The 22,213-nt window shown below is 46.8% G+C and overlaps 1 protein-coding gene across 1 annotated transcript in view; it reads left to right on the top strand.

Moving 5' to 3' along the window:
- FANCC (FA complementation group C) overlaps nt 1-22,213 on the top strand; it is a 167,656-nt gene that overhangs the window by 131,399 nt on the left and 14,044 nt on the right. Inside the window, exons 7-9 of the mRNA XM_081103534.1 lie at nt 3,784-3,940; nt 17,129-17,181; nt 18,717-18,816. Of these exons, the coding sequence (XP_080959660.1) occupies nt 3,784-3,940; nt 17,129-17,181; nt 18,717-18,816 (310 nt within the window). The remainder of the gene's footprint in view (nt 1-3,783; nt 3,941-17,128; nt 17,182-18,716; nt 18,817-22,213) is intronic.

Below are 22,213 nucleotides of genomic sequence, written 5' to 3'. Positions count from 1 at the left end.
TTGAGCCCCGTTAGCAACCAGGAGCCCTTCTTAGTCAGTGTCTTCTTTCTCGGGGTTCACAGTACTTGCTGACTTGAGTGTAGAACTTCTGCAACTCTTATTTAAATTTGTAACTAAGCAGAACCTTTTAATTCAGATAGTTGATGGATCTACCATTTTACACTAGTTTCATTTTTACACTTGTTCATATTTATCTACTGTTCATTCTTAACAGCTCGTACCTTGGTGCTGCTGGGCATGGCTCAGCCACTGTGAGCTAAAGGTGGAAATCACACGTCATGCAGACGGCTGCTCAGAGGGTTAGGGGTAGTGCTGCCTCTGAAGAGCTCTCACTGACACGAGAAGCTTGTCTAATGGTGCACATATTTGTTTCTGTGGATCCTGAAAAAGATATGGTGTCATGACAGCAGTTCTGACACCGTCCCTGCTATTGGGGAAGGTAGGAGCCACTGAAGAGCCAAGTTCTCCCCTCTCACCTCAGAGCTCTCTGCCTCCTGGGGGGACCCTGGCTCTGTGATGGGGGCTCCAGAACCCTCCCCAGGCCAGACCCCCCTCCTCTGAGCAGCACCCTCCACTCCCCTGCCTGCAGGGTGGGGAGACATGTAACCGGAGGCTGCAGGCCAGCTATAGTGTCAGACCTCCGGATTCAGATCAGAGCTGTCAGTCCTGGTCCCTCTCTGACCTCAGTTGCCTTGTCTATAAATTAAGGATAATAATGGTCCCTGTTTTATCCCTGTAGGTTGTTATGGGGGTTAAAATACAGATAAAATGCTCACATCCTCCCAGGCAAGCCCTTAGTAAATGGTAGCAATGGCTTCTCCAGCCTCCCTGGGTGCTCCTCTGCCTCTGGCCCTTCAGCAGTCAGCGCGCTGTCCCCAAACACCGACACCGCTTTGCAGGAGCACAGGAGGCCACCACCCCGTGCGGCCTTCTGGTGGCGCTCCCTTCTCTGCCGTCCTTCTGACTCCATGCTGCTGCATTCCCACCCCCTCTCCTCATCGACCCCGCCTTCCCCTCCATCGCTCATCAAAACAGTATTCTTGGGGAGGCCCAGCAGGGCCTGCGCAGAGCAGAGCTGTTCCCCTCCGCGTGGCCCAGGCAGCCTACCTCTGTTCCTCTGTGATACTGCTCTCTGCTTGCCTGTCTCCCCCTCCCGTCTGCAATCCTCTTCCTCCATGCCGTTGGCAGTGCTCAGGGCACAGGCCCGGCCCTCTGCTCCGCACTCAGACCTCTCCCCGCAGATCCATTCATTCTCTCGCCATTCCATACACCTGGCAGCGCCCAGACCTCTCCCCAGAACTTCTGACTTGGATATTTGAGGACCTATTTCATACCTCCTTTAGATTATGCTAAATTCACACATCCCGACTGAGCTCTTAGTTAATCCTTCCCAAGTCTTGTTACCGTCCCTTCTGTCCATGTGACTAAACGGTATGTCCATCCATCTCCTTACTCAGGAGACCTGGGGTAGCCATGGTTCCTCCCTCACCTGTTGCACCTCTCATCGAGCTCATTGCCAGTTCCTCTGGGTACAAAATGCATTGCAGGTGCTCTCCACTCTCTCCCACGGCCACGGTCCCAGCCCCGCCAGCTCCTGCCACCCTGCACGCGCGCTGGCCTCACTCCGCTCTCCATGCTGCAGAGCGATCTGGAAGGTCACCGCATGCTGGCACTTTGTGTAAGTCCTGGGGCCAGAATAATCACAGAATAAGCCCGAAAACATAACCTCGGCCTGTGGGACTGCACAGCCGTGTCACTCCTCACCTCACCTCTGCCCTCGGGCTTCTCTTCCTCTGACCTTGCTCCTCCCCTCTCAGCGCCACCACGGCTGCTGTTCCTCTGCTAGAAAGCTCTTCCCGCTGCTCTTCACCTCGCTAGCCCTGACCACCTGTCCTCACCCGAGCCTGCCCTCCCTTCATTGCCTCACACGCGTCCCAGAGGCGGGTGTGAGGATGCACGCCTCCCGTGGGGCCCAGAACTGCTAAGGCTACACGTTAGGGCTGCTTTGCTTTCATTGTTTGGTCTGCGCCTGGCACCTTGAGTTCCACACAGGAAGTGCTGAGCCATCTTTGACTGAATGGCCACCAGCTCCTGCCATAGAGTACAACAGGGTGGGAGGTGGCGGGGGAATGGCAGCCAGAGCTCTGGCGCCACAAAGAGGACATCCATCGCGTGGCCCAGGTGTGCCGGGTGGTGCAGGGTTGGGGGCATGGTGGCAGCGCTTCTTTGCCAGGTGTGGGAGGTGGGAGAAGGGGCTCCTGCCAGACTTCCCAGAAGAGTTGACGCTCAGGATGAGAATACGAAGTTAGCACGAGGGTCGGACGAGGCCAGCCCTCCAGCCCTCCCTTTCTCCTGCCTCTGTCTGCCCCTGCGACAGACCCTACAGAACTTCAGCTTCAAGTCTTGCCCCAGGGTTAATCCAGGACAAGGTCTACAGAGTTATCTGAGGGAGAAGAGAAGGAGAAACTACTAGAAATTGCTACCCTGTGTCTCCTGTCTTTCATTTCCTGCCCTGTACCCATTCCCTGGCTCCACGCCAGCTCCTGCAAAGAAATGGCCCAGAAGTGTTGATGAAGGGAAGACATCGAAGGAGTTGTTGGGTAGTGGGGAACCTCTGCACCCCAGCGTATGTCTTGCTTATTAAAAACAGTGCACATCTTTGGAGGAACATGGAAAACACTGTGCTGTCTGTGATGCCACCGGTGAAAGGCACCTTCAGAAAAGCAGGGCTGGAAGAAGACAGATAACGCCCGACAGGCCCGCATAGGCCAGTGGCTCAGAGTTAGACAGATGTCCCCTCACGCTCTCCCCAGAAGGGGAAGGAGGACCCCTCGGACACACAGGAGGAGCCTCCAAAAAATGTTCCTGTAGAAACTGCGCTGCACAAATGGTTGCAGTCTATAGAGCATCATGCTATGGATCAGCTATGGATTGAAACAGGTCATAACCACCGTCTGTGAAATTGTTATTAAAGAAAAATACTTCTTAACTTTCAAGCAACAGGTTTACAAATACAATTACTGGATATTTACTAGGTGTCAAGCACTGTGTGAATCACTGTACGTGTGTTGTTATTGCATTTGATCCTTCTGACAACACTGTGAGAGAGATAGGCCCATTTTACAGATGAGTAAACTGAGGTTTAGAGGGTAAGTCACTTTCCCAAAGTCATACAGTTAGTAGGTGGTAGCCCTGAGAGTCAGACCCACTTTCAGGCATAACTGTTTTTAAATTAGAGGCTGCATGTACCTAGATACCTTAAGGCAGCAGTTCTCAACCTGTGGGTCGCGACCCCTTTGGCGGCCGAACGACCCTTTCACAGGGGTCGCCTAAGACCATCCTGCATATCAGATATTTACATGACGATTCATAACAGTAGCAACATGACAGTTATGAAGTAGCAACGAAAATAATTTTATGATTGGGTCACAACATGAGGAACTGTATTTAAAGGGCCAGAAGGTTGAGAACCACTGCCTTAAGGCCTCTGCCCACCTCATTTTTTCACTCTCTTCCATCACTATACATTTGTTTAACCTTTTTGAAAGCTTTCCTTTTTCTTCCCTTTGAGATTTCCCTAGTTTCTTAAATTGTAGCGGAAGCAGATTCACATTAGTTTGTAAATACATACTTGGTCACTATTCATTGATACTAAAAATATTAATTGCTGCTGTGACCATGAGGAAAAGAGTCACAGATTGCATTCATTTTTGCATTTTGAACTCTCTTAATCTCCTTTTTTCTGTAACCTGTTTCTATTTAAAATTTCTTCCCTCCTGAAAGGAAGAAGATTTCTCTCCCCAAGTCAGCGGTCGTCTGCCTCTGGCTTCGACACCTTCCCAGCCTTGAAAAAGCAACGCTGCATCTTTTCGAAAAGCTAATCTTCAGTGAGAGAAATTCTCTGAGAAGGACCGAACGCTTCATGAAAGAGTCATTGCTGGTACGTGCCTGACTTTGATGAGGAGAAAAATCCTTGAAGAAGATGCTGAGTATCATTTATCATTTCATTAGAGCAAGGGGGAAAATGCAGGGTATTCCCCCCAAAATGTACACACCTTGAATAATTATTAATTCCAATGGATTAAATCTGAAAAGAAAGAAACATCAGTTGAACTATCAAAAAATGTATGTGTATACATTGTTTATATACCCCACATAAACAAAAGAGCAACTGCTACCTTTTGAAATAGTGATGTATTTACATTTTATTTTAAAAATACCTAGCATAGGTCTTAGGTTTTACGCCGCCGCAAGGAAAAACCGTGAGTCCAAACAGAGACCAGATGAAACAGGCTTTATTGGGAGCACACGGGCGGGTTCACCGGCTCAGAGAGGGGAGCAGGAGAAGCCGCGCCCAACCTGGGCAGGGGCAAAGTTTTATACTTTTCTGAGGCAATTGTTGCTGGCCGAAACTGGTGGCAGTCGGGGCTTTCCAGGGTCAGGTGAAACCTGCGGTCTGTCCTGCGGTTTGGTCATTTTCCGGGAGCCGTTTGTCCGGCAGGGATTTTTCACCGGGGTGGGGTGGTTTCCAGACGTCAGTGTGGACAGGTCAGCTTCTCACCGGCCCAAGAGAGGGAGGGGGTCCTTTCGCCCCGGGGCAGGGTGCCAGCGAATACCAGACAATAGGAATCTTTTCTGCGTATTTAGAGCATATTTCAATATGGAGAGATTCAAGATTTATTGGATTGCTGCACCTTATAAGGCATATTCATAAGACCTGACATGTGGACAACTTTTTAAATACAGTATTTCTTATTTCCACATGAAAAATAAGTTTTAAAAATAAAGATTTTAAGAACTGGAGGAGGAATCAATTAACAATGAAAAACTTTGAAAAATAAACATTTAGCTCTTCACTAGAGGGAAAAAAATACTCAAGAGACACAAAACAGAACTCCAGGAAAATGGCTTAAACAATGAAAACAACTAGGAATTTTGTAAGTTTTCTTTGGGCATAAGCCTGCCAGGCTTGAAACCTGGCTCTGTACAGTGGCCGCCTTGTTCTCAGGCCTCAGGCCTGGGCGGTGAGGCTGGGGCGCGGCAGGCGGCCCTCAGAGCCTGGCCCGTGGCAGGCCGCCCTGGAGGAAAGACTCGTGCCCCCTGAAGAAACAGTTCAGGAACTCCAAGGAGGTACCGTGCTCAGGGACCCGGTGGCTCTACGAGCTTTCTCCCTAGCTCTGGGAACGGGTGCAGCACAGAGACCGCCTCCTCTGTGCAGATGGGAACATGAGTTCACAGCTTAGGTTGGTGGCCAGGAAACTGGGCAGAGTGCTCATCCTCCCCAGGAAGTTGGGACTGGGGAGGCGAGAAGCTCTGTGCAAGGCATGGTCTGAGGTTGGCTGAGTTGATGCAACGCCCATCTCTCAGGCACTTTCTCTTTGTCAAAACATTTGGAACATCCTGTTTTCTTTCTTTGTCTTTCAAATTGGAGGCTGCATAAGGGAATCCTCATTGAATCAGCTGCCCTCTTCCTCGATCTGACTTCTCCTTTTAGGTCCCAGTCATTCCCGCCAGCGGGGGGTGTGCTTGCCCATGCCCATGCTCAGCTTTGTCCAGTGTCCTTGGCTCCTCTCTGCCTTCACCTTGTGGGTCCTCTCAGGTGGCTGAGGGTAGTGTTACAGTCATCAGTAGCCGTGCTGCTTTCATCCATAAGTTAGGTGGCCCAAAGTGAGCCCAACTGATTTGGAAACTTAAATTGTTTGATTCAGGGCGGCAGGTGGGGGCGGGTGAGAGAAAGAAGGAAGGAAGATAGGTATAAAGACTGGGAAAGCCGAAACCGGTTTGGCTCAGTGGATAGAGCGTCGGCCTGCGGACTCAAGGGTCCCAGGTTCGATTCCGGTCAAGGGCATGTACCTGGGTTGCAGGCACATCCCCAGTGGGAGTGTGCAGGAGGCAGCTGATCGATGTTTCTCTCTCATCGATGTTTCTAGCTCTCTATCTCTCTCCCTTCCTCTCTGTAAAAAATCAATAAAATATATTTTTTTAAAAAAAGAAGAAAAGACTGGGAGAGCTCTGGCTGGTGTAGCTCGTCTGGTTGGGCCTCATCCCGTGAACCAGGAGGTTGCCAGTTCAGTTCCCGGTCAAGAGCACATGCTCAGTCCCTGGTAAGGGGTATGCAGGAGGCAGCCATTCATTCTCACATCGATATTTCTGTTTCTCTCTCTCTTTCTCTCTCTCTCTCTCTCTCTCTCTCTCTCTCTCTCTCTCTCTCTCTCTCATATATTTTTACTGATTTCAGAGAAGAAAGAAGAGGGAGAGAGAGATAGAAACATCCATGAGAGAGAATCATTGATTGGCTGCCTCCTTCCTGCCCCCTACTGAGAATCAAGCCCACAACCCAGAATGTGCCCTTGACTGGAATTGAACCCAGGACCTTTCAGTCTGCAGGCCACCGTTCTATCCACTGAGCCAAACCAGCTAGGGCTCCTCCTCTCTCTTGAAAAATCAATAAACTATTCTTTTTAAAAATGTTTAAAAAGAAAAAGAAAACCAACTCTTTGACTTAAAAAATAAAAATAAAAGTCTGAGAGAGCCCAAACAGGTGTTGTTTTTTAAGGGATTTCACCATTCAAAAGACTTCATGTTAAGGTGAGAAATAAGAATGTGCCTTATATAAAAATAATTACAATAAAATTCAAAGTAAACAAAGGCTTTAAGAAGCCCCCAGCACCCCATTCCAAGCACTACCTTCATTATCCGGGAATCTCTGTTTCTAACCCAAATGAACATGCTCTAATTTAATTTTCTCTGGTCCTTTTTTCAGTGGCTATTTCCTTGCTTTCAAGTTCTTTATTAAATTTGCTTGTCTTTTCTCTGTAGAAGAATTCCAGTTCCATTGAATTTTCTGATTTGACTTGAATCTGCACCCTTTCACTGGTCCTTGTGGTGGTTTTCTGAACCGTCTCCATGCCCCTCTTACCTGTGGCCATCAGGCCTGAGCAACACTTCCGCACGCACAGATTCTGCAGCGAATGGGGAGAGGGAAAGCAGGCTCTCCCATACACACCGCATCCTATAACCTTCCGGCTCCGGTTTATCGGTTAAGATAATCTTCCCCAGCCGAAACCGGTTTGGCTCAGTGGATAGAGCGTCGGCCTGCAGACTGAAGGGTCCCAGGTTCGATTCCGGTCAAGGGCATGTACCTGGGTTGCGGGCACTTCCCCAGTGGGGGATGTGCAGGAGGCAGCTGATCGATGTTTCTCTCTCATCGATGTTTCTAACTCTCTCTCTCTCTCTCCCTTCTCTCTGTAAAAAATCAATAAAATATATTTAAAAAAAAAAAAAAGATAATCTTCCCCAGTGCAGCAGCTTGGAAGTCAGTCGATGCACAGAAGCATTTATCGGATGATGTGTAGAGAGTCAGAGCTTCCATCATGGTTAAAGGGAAATTCCAGAGGGTGTTATTTGGCTTAATTTATTGTGGCATTGGCAGGATGTGACCTCTCTGTGCCTTGTGGGTCAAGGAGGCAATGGCAGTACAGAGCTGATTGGAGGGGGCGGCTCTCCTCAGCCATCCTGGCCTGCGATGCCAGAAGACCAGGCAGACTGGAGTGCGCGTGTGACGTGGCTGAGTGATTAGAGGGTAACCTGAAGAACAGGCTTCCTAATTGCATCATCTGGCTCATGTATCGCCGCGCAGCATCTTGGTGCAGTGACAGGCCCGTGCGGGGGTATGAGAGGCCTGGGAGGCTCAGGTAGCCGGCGGCTGCGCTTTCCTCCGGAAGAAATGTGATGCCTATTACATTAGAGTTGGATTCTGAGAGTAATTAGAGTGTGATGGTCTACGTAACTCGTGTTTTATATGGAGCATTGTTAATTATGTTTCCGTCTCTCGGGACTATGCAGAATTAGCCCTGGAAATTCTGTAGTTGCCAAAATGTTGGGGGGAAAGTGTGGTACAGCTTGTACAAAGTGACATGGTCTCCCCAAATGTTCTTTGGCCTTTAAGAGACTCAGAGGCCTGATATGTTCCATTAAGACTGTGAATAATAAGGCACTAATTGAATGTTACCTGAATTCTAACTGCATGTTTATATGCATATATGACTTCTAAAGTAAAAATAAATTCACTTTTGAGGCTCACCGCTAGGCTGGACGGCCCCAAGTACATGGCCACCTGTCACACTTTGTGGCTCCTACTAGCAAGTAAGTCACGGTATTAAACTTATTTTGTCATTTACTGTGCGGACTGACACTTTTTAAAAGCAGATGGTCTTTCCTAGCTGAAATCAATAAAAGTATTTATTTTTTAAAAGTCCTCTCTGATCTCAATAAAAATATATTTTAAAAGAATAAGAAATAAAATCAGATGGTCTTGTGTTTCCCGGGACAGAACAGGCATGGGGAGACCATAATGCATAGCTTCCGGCCTGACCTTAAAGACTGATTTCACCAAACGCAGTGAAAGCCACTGGTAATGACGCAGCTTTCTTGACGTCTGGTTTCCAGAAAGGCTATTGTTTATACCCCACATTTGAATGGGAAGTGCTGGCTGAGTAGCAGGTGGCACTGTGCCTAGCTGCCCTGCTGCACGCCAAGGCCAAGAGGTACCCTGGTTTCCATGCCCTCCCTCCGCTCCTCGCTGGCAGGCCTCCCGCACCACCTGCCTCACGCTGGTGAGCGGAGCAGCCCCTTCACCTCCCCAGGACAGACTTGCCCACCAGAGTACAAGGTCTCAGGAGAGTAGAGAGGGGAAAAGGAGGCAGGGGTGGGTTTTGTTTTTGTTTATTCAGATTTTAAATTAAATAATACTCCTCAAAAAAATACTCCTTGTATTCTCTCCTACCTGAAAGTCTTCACAGCTCAGTTAAAATTAGTTCTTTATCCCAAGTATGTCTTGATTAAACTGGGGCCGGGCGGGGGGGAGGGGGTGGGGAGTGGGGGGGGCTTAGTACTTCATCTAATAAGAGCTTAAGAAACAAAAAAACATGTCGCCTTGATGTTAGGTAGGATACCTTCTTGTCTTCATCCTCCAGAGAGTAATGGTAGCCACTTCAGAAAAAAAAAGAACTCCCTTTACACAAAATTCCAAACACAATTTCCCTTTAATAAAAGATCATGTTGCCGAAACCGGTTTGGCTCAGTGGATAGAGCGTCGGCTTGCGGACTGAAGGGTCCCAGGTTCGATTCCGGTCAAGGGCATGTACCTGGTTGCGGGCACATCCCCAGTAGGAGATGTGCGGGAGGCAGCTGATCGATGTTTCTCTCTCATCGATGTTTCTAACTCTCTATCTCTCTCCCTTCCTCTCTGTAAAAAATCAATAAAATATATTTAAAAAAAAAAAAAAAAAAGATCATGTTGAATTTAGCTCCACATCCTGGGTTCTGTCAGTTGTCTGTGCTTAAGTAATTCTTACTAATGCTCTAGGGCTCTCTTTTCCTGCTTTTTCATTAGCAGTCTTTTGAGCATTTCTTTTCTCAGTTCTTTAATGTGATGCATGTAATTTAAGAAATGCGGAAGTAGATAATTTAGCAGTGGTCGAATAGGGAAGTGCGGTGGTGGCCTATGCTTGTGCCTGCCTCTCCCACAGTAGTTGCACTTCCCAGTGTCCACCTCAGGGGGGCACCAGATTCCCCAGCATTGTTTCTGTGAAGAAAAAGGCGCAGATTGCAAATTCTGTTTTCACTGTTGGGGATGAAGGACTTTTCAACCAGAGATGAAGGGAGAGAGAAAAATTAAAAAATAAATAATAAAAACAGGGCAGGGGTCGACCTGGGAGTCATTGCCACTAAGAGGCTGAGCTGAGAAGCAGCAGGGGGCTCAGGCTGCACCAGCTCACTGGGCAGAGGCCACTGGGCCAGGCTAGGAGAGGAACCTCAGACTTGAGGGGTTTTGTTGAGCATCTTGAACGCATGCCTGTGTCTGAATGCTCTGAGAGAACACGGGTAAATTTAAAACACAAAAGTACATTTGGTACTTGTTAAGTTTTTTGGGTTTTTCTTGAAGCCTAGAAATGACAGATTTATCACTAATTAAACAATAATTGTATTATGGGGTACTGAAAAAAGTTGCTTGTAGTATAAACAACATCTGGTAAAGATTATAAAGAACGAATATTTTTCCATCTCAAATTTATTGAAAGAAACTTGAATCTTTTCAAACAAAATAGATCCTAAAAATGTAAAAGGGATATTTATAGTCTTATGTTTAGTACAGTCAAACCTCGTTTCTCGAACTTCTCCCATCTGGAACAGCTCAGTTCTCAACCAAGTTGTTCACAGAAAAAATGTCTCCATTGTTGAACCAAACTTTGGTTTTCGAACTGACAGCCCTGTCCAGCTGATACCTCAGCATGACGAAGAGCATCTCTCAGACAACAAATAGAGGACAGAATGCTTTGGTTGCTGGAGAAATCCATGATTAGCACAATTTTAAAACACAAAAGGCCATCGAGAGTGCTAGTGCTGCTAAGGGTGCCACAAGGATCACGGCAATTGAAGAGCTCAGAAACTGTTGTTGATGGGGATAAAGGACACACCGCCAGCTGGTGACAGGTTCCGGAGGCAGCGATGAGCGAACAAGCAAGACGCTGCACACCGGCCTGAAAGACACCGGACCGAGCGCTGCAGGGACTCGTTTCAGGCCAGCAGGAGGTGGTTCGATAATTTTAACAAAAGTGTTTGTTTAGATCAAACAGTACATTAGACATGCACTGTGTGTAAGAAAGGTTAAAAACAGGGAATCATTTGGGGTCTGGAACCGATGAATTCAATTTACATTATTTCTAATGGGAAAAAATAATTCCGTTTTCAAACAAATTGGTTCTCAAACAGCCTCCCCGGAACAAATCAAGTTCCAGAACCCAGGTTCCCTGTATTTTGAAAGTAGAAAAGGAGAAAATGGCATAATAAAAAAATACATATTTATAAAGACCTTATTTTACATGATAGAAGTGAAGGTTTTATGTAAGTAGATTTTTTTAAGCCAAATTATTTTGAACTCAATAAAGGGGTTTACTGTTGAATTTTATGAAGAATCCTCTTTTAAGAAGAGAGTTGTTTTTTTGTTGATTTTACAGAGAAAGAGGAAGAGAGAGAGAGAGAGAGAGAGAAACATGGGTTTGTTGTCCCACCTATTCATGCATTCATTGGTTGATTTTTGTATGTGCCCTGACTGGGGATCAAACCCGCAACCTTGGTGTGTCAGGATGACACTCTAACCAACTGAGCTACCCAGCCAGGGGGAAAGGTATTTTTTGATGACTATGGTAACAGTTTAATTTATATACATATATGAACACAAGGGCCTCTCAAAAGAGTCATTTACACAGTGGGACAGGATTGCTGGTTGGTGGGTAAACTGGAGGGAAAGCTTCTAATCAGTCATTCTTTAGAAAAAAGGCCATGCCTGAGTTAAATATTTAAACTACATTAAAATAGGCTATAAAAGAGGGTCTTTTCCAGGCTTCCTGAACTTCAGCTCTTATCTCTCACGTGCAGTTTCCCTTTTTATTTCTTAGGAAAAAATGTCTATGAAGGGTGATCAATGAAAAGGCTTTAGAATTTTTTTGTTTTGTTAATCCTCACCCAAGGATATTTTTATTCCACTGACTTTTAGAGAGAGTGGAAGGGAGGGGGAGACATTGATGTGAAAGAGACACATCAATTGGTTGTCTCCTGCACATGCCTCAACCAGGGCCAGGGAACAAACCTGCAACTGAGGTACATGTCCTTGACCAGGAATCGAACCTGAGACCCTTCGATGTGAGGGCCAATGCTCCAGTCACTGAGCATACCGACCAGGGCTTTGTTTCCTTACTGCCTTTTTATTTTTTATAAGAGGCACTGCGTTTTGTCTGTGAATTACATCAGATCATAGTAAAATTTCCCTCTCGTGTGTATTCTCTTCCCCTGCCCCACCCATACTCTTTCTCTTGCATACACATGCACACACAATCAGGAAATGATAGAGGGCAAGATTTCTTCCTGATAATTCTGCTCTTCCATGTTCTCAGGCCTCCTTTAAGTGGCAGGTGGCTTGTAGTGGTCGCTGCCCAGCCAGGATGAGAATAACGGGAGACCCTGAGGGCAGAGAGCAAGCACTGGCGTCATTTGTAGCGTTCACAGTCCAGAGCGACCGCTGGCCTCTCCCTCACCTCTGCCCGCAGCCCCGGCCCCGCGGGCTCAGCCCCTGGTCCCTGTGCCTCTCTTCTGTGCTGGCGTTGTCTTTCCTTGAGTTGCTGAGGTAGGAGGTGAGGGCAGAGGGAAGGTAACCAGTGCAGGTCTGGGAGCTGTGGGAGATAAGAAGGGGTGCACACCCCACAGAAAAGCTGGTCCATGAGAAAGGAAGCCAGTGTCCAGAGCCCCCCATCATCCTCATCTGTTCATCCCCCGAAGTTTAGTGAAAGGACTGGGGCAGTGAGAGGCGGCGGGAGGAGGGCAAACCTCGTGCTATGGATGGCCTCCTGGTGACATTTCCCAGACTGGAAATCATGTGTACATGGACATCGCCAGGCCAGATGGGGAAGACAAGAGCGGGAAGGAGCCGATTTTGGTAGGATGGAGAAAACATGCCAACAGATGGGCTCCAAGGAAGTTCTGTCTTTCCTCATTTTTACAGGAAAGATGCGAGCCTGGGTTGTGGGGCTTCAGAGCGTGGGTCTGGGCTCTGGGCTGCTGCATGGATTGTGGGTGTTACGGTGGGTCCCATTTTAGCAATCAGACAGGACACAGGGTTAAAGGTTTGCCTCTTCCCTCACAAGGATGCTATAAGGGTTCAGGGGGAAGTGATGGCTTCCAAGGAAGCTTAAATTAAGACTTTCATTCTATTTGGAGGATTCCCTTGATAAGAAAAGCAGCTTAAGTTCGCTTTTGTGATTTGATGTCACTGGAACGCATGCCTGGCCTGCGAGCACGCTGGGCTGATGAGGGGAGTCAGTGACCCTGAAATTATGTGCGCGGGAAGTGTGAAGAGTCTCATTCTAAAAGCCATCAGTCAAGGCCAGGGATGAGAACAAGCTGCTCACAGCTCTGGGGCGGCAAGGGAGACTGGTTTCAAAATAAAAATTTCTGCCCCTGCTACCTCAACAGAGCCCCTCTGCCTCCTGGCATCTTATCCATTTTAAAAACTAAACACGTTGTGGCAGCAGGTTGCGAGCAGCTGAAGGTCTGAAATACTTGGATAGCAAGAAAGTGAAGAGGCAAGTGCACTTCGTGGAGCGAGCAGGCGGGTTCCACCCAGCCGGGGGGCATTTACGACGTGGATTGAGCTGATTTGCTAGAACACATTGCATAAAGGAAACGCAGGTCCAAGCTCTCATCTTTTAATAGATTGAGTTAGAACTTCCCTGCTTCTCCCTTTGATTTCCGTGGTAGTCTGATTCTACACCCAGGTCATCCTTTCTTTGCCATTTGGGACACTCGTAGTTAGTATCCAGTGGTGTCTACTAGCATCACATTTATAGAGCGGCTCTGGAGTGGTCAGACAGGCTAGAACTCTGGGACAGCAGGAATGTCCTATTTTACCATTTAATTTGGTTTTCCACCGGGGCATTTTCAGGCTCGGCCTACCTGTGGGCACACGGCAGTGGCTTCATCTTCAGCACTCATATTCAGGAGGCACGTGGTCTGTGTGTGAATCCCAAAAGCTGTTCTGGCAAATCTGATGAATCACTTTTCTTCCAGACATGCACTTTGCTTTTTCTTTCTTGTTTGACTTTTCCATTCTGAATACATAGAAACTTTTATGATATTTTCAGGGCGTATATCCAGTAACCTGTTAATAACTGTTATTATTTACAGTGAAGCTGAGATCAAAACCAAGAAATAACCCACCTCTCTCCTGTTGAGACATGGTTCTGCAAGCTAGTTCCTGAGCACATAATGGATTTATGTGTGGACATTGTTAGTTGGTTTCTTTTAGCATGCACATCAGTAGAGGATTATGGAGTGTGGGTTCTCTACTTAAAGAGTAGAGATTTATAATTTACAAATCCCAAATCTCTTCAAAGAATTAAAAGGGAATCATCCATCACTTTAACAAGTGGGGATGCTCTTGCCCGGGCCTTCTCTGGCAGCCTGCAGTGGCGGTGTGAGAACACTAGATGGCACACGTTCAATGTTGCAACTCAAAACGCCTGCGCAGAACCCACAGTGAAAAAGAAAGGCTGGGTGCATCTGTCCAGTTTTCCCAACATGAATGGTGTTGGGAAAATTGGACAGATACATGCAAAAAGATGAAACTAGACCACCAACTCACACCATACACAAAAATAAACTCAAAATGGATAAAGGACTTAAACGTAAGACGGGAAACCATAAAAATACTAGAGGAATGCACAGGCAGTGAAATCGCAAACATATGTTGAAGGAATTTCTTCACTGATACTGCTCCTAGGGCAATGGAAACTAAAGAGAAAATAAACAAATGGGACTACATCAAAATAAAAAGCTTTTGTACAGCAAAGGAAACGATCAACAAAACAACAAGAAAGCCCACTGCATGGGAGAACATATTTGCCAATGTTATCACTGATAAGGGTTTAATCTCCAACATTTACAGGGAACTCATACAACTTAACAAAAGGAAGATAAACAATCCAATCAAAAAAAGGGCAACGGACCTAAATAGACACTTTTCGAAAGAGGCCATGCAGAAAGCCAAGAGACGTATGAAAACATGCTCAAAGTCACTAATTATACGAGAGATGCAAATCAACACGACAATGCGGTATCATCTCACACCTGTCAGAATGGCTTTCATCAACAAATCAACAAACGACAAGTGCTGGAGAGGATGCGGAGAAAAAGGAACCCTTTTGCACTGCTGGTGGGAATGCAGACTGGTGCAGCCACTGTGGAGAACAGTATGGAGTTTCCTTAAAAAACTAAAAATGGAACTCCATTTGACCCAGTGATCCCACTTATAGGAATATATTCCAAGAAACCAGAAACACCAATCAGAAAGGATATATGTACCCCTGTGTCATAGCAGCACAATTCATCATAGCTAAGATCTGGAAACAGCCTAAGTGCCCAGCAGATGAGTGGATTAGAAAACTGTGGTACATCTACACAATGGAATACTACGCTGTGGTAAAAAAGAAGGAATTCTTGTCATTTGCAACAGCATGGATGGAACTGGAGAACATTATGCTAAGTGAAATAAGCCAGTCAGAGAAGGATAAATACCACATGATCTCACTCATTTGTGGAATATAGAGAACAACATAGACTGACGAACAGGGACAGATCCAGAGACAGAGAAGCAGCGATCAGACTGTCAATCCCCAGAGGGAAAGTAGGGGAAGGGGGGGAGATCAACCAAAGGACTTGTATGCATACATATACGCCAAACCAATAGACACAGACAACAGGGGGATGAGAGCATGAGTGGCGGGGGGTCGGGGGAGAGTTGGGGGTTCATGGGGGGATGAGGACACATTTGTAATACCTTAACCAATAAATAAAGATTTTAAAAAAAAAAAAAGAAAGGCTGGGGATAGGCACCATTCTCTCTTCGGCGTGATCAGAAAGCTTGAGGGACGAAGCACACCCTTCCTTCTTTTTCTCTTGGGGCAGATGGGGTATGAGAATGATATTTCCCAAAACTAGTCATACCACGCAAACTGTGACACCAGGAAATTCCCTGTACAGCCTAACCTACTATCACTGGGCGCTACTACAAATACCTTATTTAGAACACAAGTGGCATTTCATCTGGCCTAATCTCATGCTCTCATGTCTGCCCAGGAAGATACAGAACCTGGGTCAGGCCTGCTAATGCCTCACCTAGGCCACGTTTAAACCATCAAAACCTGTCACAAAAATATTTAGGGAATAAATTAGATCACTTCCATCATTTGAGTTGATGGTATGTTAAATTTTGTATTAACCCTCTTTTCATCCTAAATAATTTAAACTGCTGCATTCATGGTGCACTGAGCTACGACATTACCTAGTCCATCATGGCAGTGGTCACTGCTTTCCTCGGTATGAAGCCATGGTGACCTCAGCACCTAATAGGCGGGAACGGGAAGAGCCCGCCCAGGTCTGACCTGAAGGTCCTTCTAGGCCAGTGATGGCGAACCTATGACACACGTGTCAGAGGTGACACGTGAACTCATTTTTGGGGTTGATTTTTCTTTGTTAAATGGCATTTAAATATATAAAATAAATATCAAAAATATAAGTCTTCGTTTTACTATGGTTGCAAATATCAAACATTTCTATATGTGACACAGCACCAGAGTAAGTTAGGGTTTTCAAAATGCTGACACGCCGAGCTCAAAAGGTTCGCCATCACTGTTCTAGGCCCTGTGAGGTCAAACTCGTTACCAACACTGGCTGCACAGGCAGCTCCGTGTCCTCACTGCCGCGTGCTGGTGGCTGCACAGGCAGCTCCGTGTCCTCACTGCTGCGTGCTGGTGGCTGCACAGGTAGCTCCGTGTCCTCACTGCTGCGTGCTGGTGGCTGCACAGGCAGCTCCGTGTCCTCACTGCCGCGTGCTGGTGGCTGCACAGGTAGCTCTGTGTCCTCACTGCCGCGTGCTGGTGGCTGCACAGGTAGCTCCGTGTCCTCACTGCCGCGTGCTGGTGGCTGCACAGGTAGCTCCGTGTCCTCACTGCCGCGTGCTGGTGGCTGCACAGGCAGCTCCGTGTCCTCACTGCCGCGTGCTGGTGGCTGCACAGGTAGCTCCGTGTCCTCACTGCCGCGTGCTGATGGCTGCACAGGTAGCTCCGTGTCCTCACTGCTGCGTGCTGGTGGCTGCACAGGCAGCTCCGTGTCCTCACTGCTGCGTGCTGGTGGCTGCACAGGCAGCTCCGTGTCCTCACTGCTGCGTGCTGGTGGCTGCACAGGTAGCTCCGTGTCCTCACTGCAGTGTGCTGGTAGGAAGTGTTTTACGTTTGTCCACGATACTGGCTCCTTTCTTTGGGATCCTAGGGGCTTATTGCAGAAAATGTGGGACATACCTGAACCTGAAGAGAAAGTAAAGCATGCCTGTAACCCCTTGCCCAAGGAGAACCACTGTTTGCATTTGTGTGCAGGGTTTTGTCCATTTCTTCTAACCCAAAGGACTGGGCCCATTTTCTAGGCACCGGCAGTTCCAACAACTCCTTTGCCTGATAATAGCCGGATGTTACTGATGAAATGCTTCTGATGTTTTACTGTCTCCTGGTCTTTCCTCCAGCCTCAAGCAGCCTGCCACCCTGCCATCTTCAGAATTGTTGATGAAATGTTCAGGTAAATGTTGTGCTATTTCTGCTAATAATTGGTTTAAAAATGCTTAATTTCCAAATATAAATAAAAACATTCTGGAGTGATCTCTGGGTGTGTTGTGGGGTGATCAGTTTCTGATCCCATCTTACCCTCTGAGCTTTTTGGTAAAATCCAAATGTCGGTGTAAATTTAAAAGACAATGCTTAAGAATTAAGATAATTTTCTTTATTTACCCTTTTAAAATTCTAATAATAATGCTAGAAAAGAGTTGAACTAGATTTTAAATAAATACTCGTAGCACTTTTCTCAGCTCAAAATAAAGTGTAGCAGTGTGCTCCCTTCACCACACGAGGGCTGACCAATCTTTTTAAGGGATTTTTTTTAAGCTAAGGAAAAACAAGAAGAATAAGTAATAAATGCGTTCTTAACAGAGCTCTTCTGAAAGTTAAAATCAGCTATGTGAGTTATAACATGTTGACTTTTATTGGGCGAACCAGAGTACCTCCTGGAAGTGCTGAGAGAGGATGCACTACTAGTGATGGCGAGCCTATGACACGCGTGTCAGAGGTGACACGCAAACTCATTTTTTTGGTTGATTTTTCTTTGTTAAATGGCATTTAAATATATTTTAAAAAATAAAAAATGACTTTGTTTTACTATGGTTGCAAATATCAAAAAATTTCTATCTGTGACACGGCGCCAGAGTAAGTTAGGATTTTTCAAACTGCTGACACGCCGAGCTCAGAAGGTTCGCCGTCACTGCCCTAGACACAGTTAGGGGATGCTGCAGCTGTGGGGACGGCCTCTCTGGGAGCTGGTCTCAGGAAGGGTCTCCAGCTTCCGCGGGGCAGCTGGCCCAGGTGCCTGCCCTCCGCCCCACCCGCGCGCTCAGCCGCAGAGCAGCAGACCTGGGAAAGCCATGCTCACACAGCAGATAACCCAGCAGATAACCGAGACATACCAGCTTCAAGCTAGATAAGCATAGAAATAAGTCAGGATGCTGTTTTTATTTTTATTTTCTTTTAGTCTTTATTGTTGAAAATATTACATAGGTTCTCCATTTCCCGCATTAACCTCTCCCAGCCCGCTCCGTCCTCCCTCCGCCCGGGACGCTGTTCTTAGTTTAAAGCTAGCAGCGTTTGAGCTGCTTTTCTGTTTGCACATAAGAAAAGTTGGTTGTATGGAAAGAAACCAGCTCCGCGCAGTCTTCCCACTTGGGCGGATGGATTTGTTGGAGCCATTTCCCCCTTGGGCAGCTCTTTCTCCCCTTGAAAAAGCAAAAGGCCAGTTGCTGCCGCGCGTCTGGGCATACAGTGCGCACATGCTTGCAGAGCACACCCAGGCCTGTGTGGGAAGGGTGTGCAGGAGGCGAGTGCAGCTCGCTCCAGCCTTCAGAAAAGGGGGAGAGGTTCTCCTGCTTCCACACAGGCACTGCGGCCGGGGAGGGAGATGCTGCTCAGCTTACGGCCCAGAAGTGTCTCCACTCTCCCCGCCACAGTTTAGGCTCCCGTGTTCGCAGATCGTCATTAAATGCCTGTGCCCCGCCATTGCCCGCTCAGGTACGCGCTCCTGCAAACCGACGGAGCCCCAGAGGTGCTGGCCGCCCTTCAGGTGTTTACGTGCTGCTTTGTGGAAGCTCTGGAAAAAGAAGACAACCAGGTTCGTTGTCCTGCACAGATTATTCATTTACCCAAAGAAAGGAAGGCTGCTCAGAGGATGTGGCTCATCACCAGAAAGGAGCCTTTTATTTTCAGTGACTCTGATAAGACTGTTTGCTCACAAAGAAAGCTTCCAAGTGTATGCCCAGCAAAGGTAAAACTATCCTATATAATAAAAGGGTAATATGCAAATCGACCAAACTGCCAAACAACTGGTCGCTATGATGCACTAAGATGCTTGATGCAGGAGCTGCCCCCTGGTGGTCAATGCACTCCCACAAGGGAAGCACCATTCACCCATGGGGAGCAGGCCTAAGCCATCAGTTGGACATCCCCCAAGGGCTCCCAGACTGCGAAAGGGCGCAGGCAGGGCCGAGGGACCACCCGCCTCCCTCCCAAGTGCATGAATGTCATGCACCGGGCCTCTAGTTTTAATTGAAAATAACAAGGTAGTTCCTGTCAGCCCTGCGCCCAGAAGCATTTACTCTCTGTGTGTCAGAGCCCGGCCGCACCACCCTGCGCGAGCTGTCTGCCCAGCAGACTCCACCCCTCCCAGGCCAGCAAGAGGCATTCTGGGGTCTGTACGGCATGTGCTAAGAAGGAATGCCACTTACTACAAAGCAATTCTGGACATTCTTAATTATTAGAGTTTCCATTCCATTGAGACCCAAATGTGAATTGGATTCCAAGAGAGAAAGGAAGTAGTGAGGGTGATAAGGGAAGACTTGAATAATTGTAGAGGAGGAGCTAGAAATGGCCGTGACGAAGGGGTGGGACACCATCGGCAAGCAAGGAGCCAGGCCCAGGGCCTGCAGGAAGACCTGCTCTGCAGGGCTCCATCCACAGAGACCAGGCGGCGGTGGCCAGGACCGCTGACCAGTGAGTGACCCTGGAAACAGGGCCCTCTCCCACCGAGGGCTCTCGCCTTTGGGCATTTTACCAGCTGTGCTTCTGTGTGGCGCTCCGCCTGTTCAAGGACCTGGGCCTGCTTCCTGGAGGGAGGCCGTCCGGTCCCTGATGCTTCCAGCACTTGGACCTGGCGCTCAGGTTTATCATTGTTGTTTAAGGCAATGACAAGTATTTCTGATGCATCTTTTCCCATCATCTCTTTCCCTAGGAAAGTTAGCTAGACTGCAGCAAACAGCCTTGTCCTTGGTGCCCGGCTTGGGATTTGGAAGGTCTGCAGAAAGGCACTGACTGGCTGGCCCTCGTACTCAGTTTGAGGCATAACTGTGAATATCTGTTCTCCTCCCTGGCACATTCTGTCACCTCCCAGTTAGGGACCAGCCACTGGAAAACCTCTCCCTCGCCTGGGGGAGCACACCTCGGCGGGGCGAGACTGAGAGCTGTGTTGCTCTGTCGTGTTAGCGCGAGTCTGGTTTTCTTATCCGCTTTGCTCCTCCTGAGTGCTGGACTGGGCACTGTGGATTTGGACTTGATGTGCAGTTTCTTTTAATTAATTAATTTATTTATTTTTCTTTATTTTTTATTGAGGTTTAATTGACATATTCTACTAGTCGCAGGTGTAAAACATAATGATGAAATATTTATATATACTGTGAGATGATCTCCACAATAAGTCTAGGTAACATGTCACCAAATATACTTACAAATTTTATTTTCTTGTGAGGAGAACTTTTAAGATCTACAGTCTTAGCAATTTTCAAACATGCAATATAGTCTTGTAAACTGTATACTACATCTACACATGACATCCCCGTGACTTCCTTAATTTGTAGCTGGAAGTTTGTACCTTTTGACTTCCTTTACTGATTTCCCCCACCCCCTACCCCCACTCTATCAACCACCAGTCTGTTCTCTTTATCTGTGAGCTTGGTCAGTCCCTTCCCCTTCCCTTTCCCCTTTCCTTTCCCTTCCTTTCCTAATTGCACATATGGCATCTGTCTTTCTCCATCTGACTCATTTCACTGAGCGTAATACCCTCGTGGCTCACCCATGTTGTCACAAATGGCAGAATTTCATTCTTAATGGCTGATTAATACTCCATTCTGTACACACACACGCACACACCACATTTTCTTTATCCGTTCATCCACTGATGGACACTTAGGTTGTTTCCATATCTTAGATATTGCAAATAATGCTGCCATGAACATGGGGGGGGGGTGCATATGTCTTTTTAAATTAGTGTTTTCATTTTTGTCAGACAAATACCCAGGAGTGGGATTGCTGGATCATATGGTAATTGTATTTTTAACTCTTTGAGGAACCTCCATACTGTTTCCCATGGAGGCTGCACCAATTTACATTCCCACTAACAGTGTGTAAGGATTCCCTTTTCTCCACGTCCTTGCCAGTATTTGTTATTTCTTGTCTTCTTTATGATAGAAATTCTAACAGGTATGAGGGGATAGCTCATTGTGGTTTGATTTGCATTTCCCTAATGACTAATGATGCTGAACTTCTTTTCATGTACCTGTTGGCATCAGCATGTTTTCTTTGGAAAAATGTCTATTCAGTTACTCTGCCCATTTTTTAAAAAAATATATTTTATTAATTTTTTACAGAGAGGAAGGGAGAGGGAGGGACAGAGAGTTAGAAACATCGATGAGAGAGAAACATCGATCAGCTGCCTCCTGCACACCCCCCACTGGGGATGTGCCCACAACCAAGGTACATGCCCTTGACCGGAATCAAACCTGGGACCTTTCAGTCCGCAGGCCAACGCTCTATCCACTGAGCCAAACCGGTTAGGGCTACTCTGCCCATTTTTAATCAGATTGTTTGAGGGTTTTTTCTGTTGAGTTATATCAGTTCATATATTTTGGATGTTAATCCCTTATCGGATATATGTTTTTCAGATATTTTCTCCCATTTCAGTAGGCTGCCTTTTCATTTTGTTGATGGTGTAGAAGCATTTTGCTATGTAGAAGTGTTGTAGTATGATGTAGTCCCACTTGTTTATTTTTGCTTTTGTTCCCTGTGCTTATGGAGCCAGATCTGTTTTGAGTTAGTATTTGCATATAGTGTAGAATAGTGGTCCAGCTTCATTCTTTTGCATATGGCTGCGTAGTTTTCCACCACCATTTATTGAAGAGACTGTCCTTTTCACATTTTATATTCGTGGCTCTTTTGTTGTCAATTAATTGACCATATATGCGTGTGTTTACGGTATTTCTGGGATCTTGAATCTGTTACATTGATCTGTGTGTCTGTTTTTATGCCAGTTCCATTCTGTTGAGATCACTATAGCTTTATAATCAAGTTTGAAGTCAGGGAGCATGATAACTCTTGCTTTGTTGTTTTTTCTCAAGATTGCTTTGGCTGTTTAGGGTCTTGTGAGGTTCCATACCAATTTTAAGATTGTTTGTTTTATTTCTGTCACTTTTAATTTAGAACAGTACCCTGACCAGGTTACATGTATCTGGTGGTGCGGG

This window comes from Myotis nattereri (genome assembly GCF_964212035.1).
Source record: "Myotis nattereri genome assembly, chromosome: 12".
In the NCBI taxonomy this organism is placed as follows: Eukaryota; Metazoa; Chordata; class Mammalia; order Chiroptera; family Vespertilionidae; genus Myotis; species Myotis nattereri.
This window is presented reverse-complemented; position numbering and strand designations above follow the sequence as displayed.